Raw genomic sequence first — 6,430 nt, 5'->3', positions numbered from 1 at the left:
TTGCCTTCACAGATTCTTCAGGAACAAGGCTCTCGGATGTGACCGTGAAGCGACTGCGCTCTCGCAAGGCCGGGGTCTTACACACCACGACGTGCACAACATCAGGAAGGGAGAAAACCTGGCAAGACAGAAGAGTCATAAAGTGTGGGAAAGGAAAAAAAGAATCACTTTATGTTCATACAAAAATCTCAACAGGAACATGCATGTCAGTTACAAAGACTAAAAAACAAAACAAAAAAAAAAACAAGCGTTTAATTAAATATCACGTTCCAGTTTACTCAGGGTTTCAGCTCGACATTCTGAACACGCAAAAAAAAAAAACAACAATCAGTGTATCGTTAGAGATTTGTTTTACAGTTCGGTCCAAATCCATATGTTTATCGTATTGTTACCATGGTGACCGATGCCTTGGTGTTGACCAGTGGTGTTTACTATACAGGTTCTCTCTCTCTTTTTTTTTTTTCCCTTCCTTTTTTGAGAAAAGAGTTGTGTATCGAAGCCTCTCCGACTCTCCTAGGATTAGTCAGACAGGGAAAATATTCATCATGGAAAGGAAAAAAAAAAAAACGAGACGTAAATGTCGAAAGGCGGTGCTGAACTTCGTCTTCCACCATTGGATCCGTTCCAAATGGTTTGCAGTTTACTGTTTGTTTGTGTTCAAGAGAAAACTTGGATTTGAGGTTGTTTTTTTTTTTATTATTATTATTTCGTTTACTTTTTTGCCACCGCTGTTAAACGGCTTTATTATTGACACGACGGCGACTGTTACTATGTAGAATGAGGTTTTTTTTTTTTTTTTTTTTTTGCTCTTTCCTTTTACCTTTTACAAACGGAGGAAACAGACGACACCTTGTGTCTAAAACACGATCACACTGGGTGGTGGGTCCATACCGCACGTCCCGAAACACCACCAAACACGATTCAAGCAGAGAATAAAGATGATGCAGTCGGTTTTGGTAAAGTGTTGAAACCCATCGTTTACTTCAATTGTTTCATTTTAGTATTTATTATTATTATTATTATTATTATTATTATTTGTTAAACGTAAACACTTTTTTTTTTTTTTGAGAAAAATGTAATGCATCATCACCCCCCACCACCACCACCACAATTTTTAAAATATTTTCTCTAAAAAAAAAATGAATAAACAAGTCTTTACTAAAAGTGTAGCAGTATGCAATCGAGTAGAAATAAAGCTCAGAACAATTTTTTTTTCCTTCCCCTTTGTATTTCTAAATTTTAAATTTAATATGTTCCTTCCTGTGCATCAGTCCTCTTTTCTAGTTTTAATATCGGTGTGAATAATTTTCTGATGCCGTTGCCTTTACGTAAAGCCCAATAAACATGTCTCCGTGTGGTCCGGGACACAGGAAGCTCACCACTTGGCTCGTAGTCGTGGAGTAAAGAGTGTGACGTTTTTATTTCCCTCCGTCTATCTTTCACACACAAAGGGCTTTAAAATCGACGAGTACAACATGAGGTAGAACTCTGACAGAGGTCCAGACGATCTCGCTCTATACACGCCTGATCAAGGCGACGTTTACATGGCTAGTCTTTTCTAATCGATGGGTTTATTTGTTTTTCCACGTTTACGTAGACGGACCACCGCACCGTAGCACAGTTTGGCTTTCAAAAGCTTCTCTGTTTACATATCGTCATATAAGTCAAACCAACTGTTACTGTTCCAGCCTGTGTCTTGGCAATCAGAGGATCGTTCGCTGTCCTCGTCAGTGAAGCGATGACTGTCTATAGCTCACTGCACCAGTGTCTTGTGAAACATGCCTTCGTTCCTGCGAGGCTGAATAGTGTCGTCCAAAATGGCGCTGTAGTTTCTCCCCGGCTCGCAGGGAGGTGTAGCCTTCCTCGCACGTGCAATCGGACGCCTCGCTCCCTCTGCCTCTGCACGTCCGCCTCTTTCCTTTGGTTCCCCCATATCCTCCTCCTCCTTATTATTATTATTATTTTGTATGTATAGAGCTAATTTTTTTATTTTTGCGTGCAATCTGTATTTTTAAAACGAGCAGAAGCAGGCCGAAGAAGCCGGCCCGTCTGCTCCACTTTGTCACTGCTGTTCCTATATTACTATCCTATAAAATGTATTTTATTTTATTTTTTTTTGTATGGATATTTTTATGCTTAAAATTGTGTATTCACATGATGATATGTAATTGCAAGTTAACAGCTGGGGAAAAATGTATATGATGCTAATGCTAGGTCCAGGTCTACCTTAATTCAATAAAAAAAAAACCTGTTGAATTGCAAACACTGAGCTGATGTGTGTGTGTGCGCGCGTATGTGTGTGTGTGTGTGTGTCAGTCATGTGGTGAATTCAGACTCTGCTTATTTCCTCAGTAGAGCTCGGATTCCCTCTACAGGCAGGGATCAGTTCAGGACGGCAGAGGGCACGCTTCAGCTGCGTTCAGACTCGTGCCTGATTGTTGTTGCAGCTCTGAGAACGATTCGTGATCTCAGACCTGTTCAGTGAGCAACACTGGAACATGTTTCTGTAGAAAAATACAACTGTACGTAGAGGAAATCGATGTATTCTATCCTGTTGATTTGTTCCTGGTTACAGGTAGATTCTCTCCAGAGATTTACACTTAATGTTACACTTAATGTTAAGTCTTCATCAGTAAACTCATCCTCATACTGGTAGTTCAGAAGCTCACAGAATAAAGCCAGCAAAGTCTCCAGTAGGCGTTTCTATCCTGCTACTGGTTGCCGTGGTAATAGCGTTTCTCAGCGAGTGGAGCAACTAGCATACCGTATCCGGTTTCTTGCTAAAGTGAAAGGTTCTAGTGGGAGATTCGGTGTCGGAGTATAAACATCAGCAGTGTGCTGGTCATCTGCATTGATCACACTTTCTGGTGTCAGACATTCTCTAACCATGCTCAAGGTTTCTGTCTCAGGGAACAGCTAGTTCAGATATAATAAAAACTAGCACGCTGACATCGGCGGAACAAACCATCTGCATCTTCCAAACTATTTCCTGCTAAAAGCCAAACTATTTCCTGAAAAGAAGGCAATAGGAAAATTTCCGAAGCGTTCACGAGCACGTCGGCTTCCATCCTTCTGAAATGACGAGACCTGTAAACCGCTCTTCCTAGAGAGACGAAGACATCAGGGTCATAATCGAGAACCACACATTTTACTTTAGACACCATGAAAGGCTCATGACTGCTCACTCTGAGGTCTTTCAGTCCACGGATCAAACAACGTTTGCGGGAAAAGTTCGTCCCTGCGTCGGAGCGACATGCTGTCGGGACCATATTCAGGTGTAAAGACTCAAAAGGTTTTTCAGGATTAAAGGTGCGGTGCACGATGTTTGAAAGCCAACGTTGACATTTGAAATCACCCAAACAAACACGCCCCTAACCCAAATGGGTGTCACCCCTGTTTTGATAGCTCCGCCCTACACATACTGTACATACGTAACCCAGGCAACTATTATGGCAGAACCTGATGGGGATATTTTTATCAGTAAATGAACTCAATGAGTAATACTATGGTAATACAAATGTGTTTTTGTAGTACTGTGTGTTGGGCCATGAAAGGTTTAGCTCCGTTTCACGCGGAAGACGACGTTCAACAACTAGAACCCGAGGCAGAGGTACGGTTAGAGGCAGAGGTCGTAACGTGGCTGCGGATAAACACATAGAAACAGAAGACTTGGAGCCTTTTTTCGCTTTTCGTTTTTATCCACCATGTCAAGGTTTCAAGCGCTTTCTGCTAACGTCAGACATGCGCACTGAACACGCTCTCTGCCGCATATTGACAAGACACGCCCCTTTCTGCTCATTGGCTGTCAAGTTTGACAGGTTTTCTGAAGCAGTTTTCAGACAACGTGCACCACACCTTTAAGTGAAGGATGAACACGTGGGACGAAGCTTCGCCTTCGATCACCACAACGATTGAAAACGCACATCAGAACACAACCAGCTCATAACAGATATGAAATATTACTCTACACATTCTAGGGTCATTTTCTGTGGTATCTTTAAATATTGTAGTTTTTATTTTATTAGAGTTTAAACTGATTATTTGAATCACTCTCCTGCTATAACCTGTTTTTTTTTCTGGTTATTAAAGTTCTTGATGTTCCCACAGTGATTTATCTGCGTAACTCTCCGTCTACCCTGAACGTTTTTTTTTCTCGGTGTAAACTCTCTGCTGAGGTAAATGTCATGAGGCACATGGGAACCCCTACAGTTGCCCAACCCAGCCAGATTCCCACCAGCATTAAACGTGTCGCGACTCGTTTTGTTGCCTTTTGTGGTGCACGAGTGTGTGAACTGTTCGGCAGTCTGCACACTTTCAGGGAGTTGCTGCACTTTAAAGCCATAGCAACAAACCAGCCAATCGTTCAATACGCTACGAGTGACGAGGACTCGGGGTGTGAAACGGCGAGTCAGCAGTGCTGAGAGGAAGCTCCCCGAAACTGGAGATCCTACAGTATATTAGTCTATATGTCTGAGTCTCTCTCTCTCTCTCTCTCTCTCTCTCTCTCTCTCTCTCTCTCTCTCTCTCTTTTTTTTTCTCTTTTTCTCTCTGTCTCTCTCTCCCTCTCTCTCTTTTTTTCTCTTTTTCTCTCTGTCTCTCTCTCTCCCCCTCTCTCTCTCTCTTTCTCTCTCCCTCTCCCTCATACTCACAGATGTATTCATGCTTTATGTGATATACGAGAAACTCTCCAGACATGTTCAGACGTGTGTATATTTATTAAAACTTATATACCTGTCTGTATCACCCCGTGTGGCCGTGTGTTCTCGCTGATAACACCCCAGAAATCTAAGAACAGGAAAGGATGGATTATAGAGGAATGGGAAAGGCTGGCAAGAGAAAAACACAAATATTCACTTGAGGTTTGGGTACAGGCAAAGAAACTAAACAATTACATAAATAAAATTGCACACTAGATTTGTTTTTATTCCATGATGCTACCTAAACTACATTTAGTTCTACTCCAAACATCATCACCTTTTTCACTGGTCTGGAGTTTGCACAGAACTTAAGAACGATCTTACGATGGGCGAAAGCGATACGACAAAATTGTAAAAATATTATACATTTAAGTCGGCACGCGATAGTAGCAGCGTATGTGGTATGATACGTCGGACTCCGACCTCACTGCCATGTGAGATGCCTCGTCTCTGTCGATCGACTTTTACTCCTTTATCATCATCATCCTCATCTTCCGATAACTACATTAACTTAGCCATCAACAACCTACCGTCGTTCTAACAAGCAGACGTCAGACAGCTTCACGGTGAGTACAATATAATACGATACGATACTTCAGTGCATGTTGTTATACGTAGCTCTGTTTGATTTTTAGGGTCACCAACCAACACTGTTAAAGTTTTTATAGCAGAAATTTACTGAACAAACTTTTTATTAGATTGCATTAATCAAATGTACTGTACTTTATTACATACTTGACAGTATATTGTACACGACTGCATACTGATTACCGTTCTTTAAGGTCATGGTTCCACTTGCAATATTTTCTGAAATAAAGTTTGAAAGTTTGATGCCTGTGTGGAATCTCTGTAGTCTAACACACTGCTGTAATTCCACAACGCTGACACTTCTTGTTCAAGCTTGTTTTCTCTTGTGAGTCGACTTGGACGGATAATTGAGTGTCACACTTGCAGACGTGTGGATGTGGCGCAGGAATCACGTCCTCTGTGGCCTCTCTTATTACACTACTGCCCAGGCGACTGACCTTGCTTCTCGATCGATCCTTGATGCCGTCCTTGATGCTATGCCAGATTTTTATTTTTCATCAATTGATTTGATTTAATCCATTAAAACTGCACGGTTGAAATGGAAGTACGGTACAGGAGCCTGTATGTCATCGGGCCCTCGTGCTGTATCGTTTAAGATGTTTAGGCTTGTACTTAAAGATTTGAAAGGAACTGTTGATTAAGGGGAACGTGCAGTGGTTCTAGGGTGAAATAAACAGGGGCATAAAATAAATTCTTTATATAACCATCTAACTGTAAATAACTGTACAGTAAATGTTCATCTTCTGCCACAAGGTGATGAGCTGTCTCACATCATCAATAATAATAATAATAATAATAATAATAATAATAATAATAATAATAATGTGAGACAACCCTATTTCACAAATGCATTTGAACGTACAGACAAAAGTTTGTGCACCGCTCACCATCACACCAATATCAGCTGGCTGAACATCTCAATCCAGATTTTACTGTTATATAATAATCGGCTCCACTCTTTAGTTCTGTTCTGTGAAGACTTACCACTAGATGTTGGAGCGAGTCTGTGTGGATTTGTGTTCATTCAGCTACAAGAGCATTAGTGAGATCAGACACTGATGGTGTAAGAGTGAGGAGGTCTGGGGTTCAGTCGGTGTTCAGTGGGGTTGAGTCAGAGTCAGGGCTCAGTGCAGGACACTCGAGAT

The 6,430-nt window shown here is 41.4% G+C and overlaps 1 protein-coding gene across 1 annotated transcript in view; it reads left to right on the top strand.

Moving 5' to 3' along the window:
* The window catches only part of kctd5a (potassium channel tetramerization domain containing 5a), a 14,722-nt gene extending 12,459 nt beyond the window's left edge, over window positions 1-2,263 (top strand). The window contains exon 6 of the mRNA XM_027176186.2: window positions 13-2,263. Within this exon, the coding sequence (XP_027031987.1) occupies window positions 13-42 (30 nt within the window). The 3' untranslated portion in view covers window positions 43-2,263. The remainder of the gene's footprint in view (window positions 1-12) is intronic.
* Window positions 2,264-6,430: the final 4,167 nt, after the last annotated feature.

This window comes from Tachysurus fulvidraco, chromosome 24, assembly GCF_022655615.1.
Source record: "Tachysurus fulvidraco isolate hzauxx_2018 chromosome 24, HZAU_PFXX_2.0, whole genome shotgun sequence".
Taxonomy (NCBI): domain Eukaryota; kingdom Metazoa; phylum Chordata; class Actinopteri; order Siluriformes; family Bagridae; genus Tachysurus; species Tachysurus fulvidraco.
The sequence above is the reverse complement of the archived record's forward strand: the minus strand, read 5'-3'. Positions and strand labels throughout refer to the sequence as shown.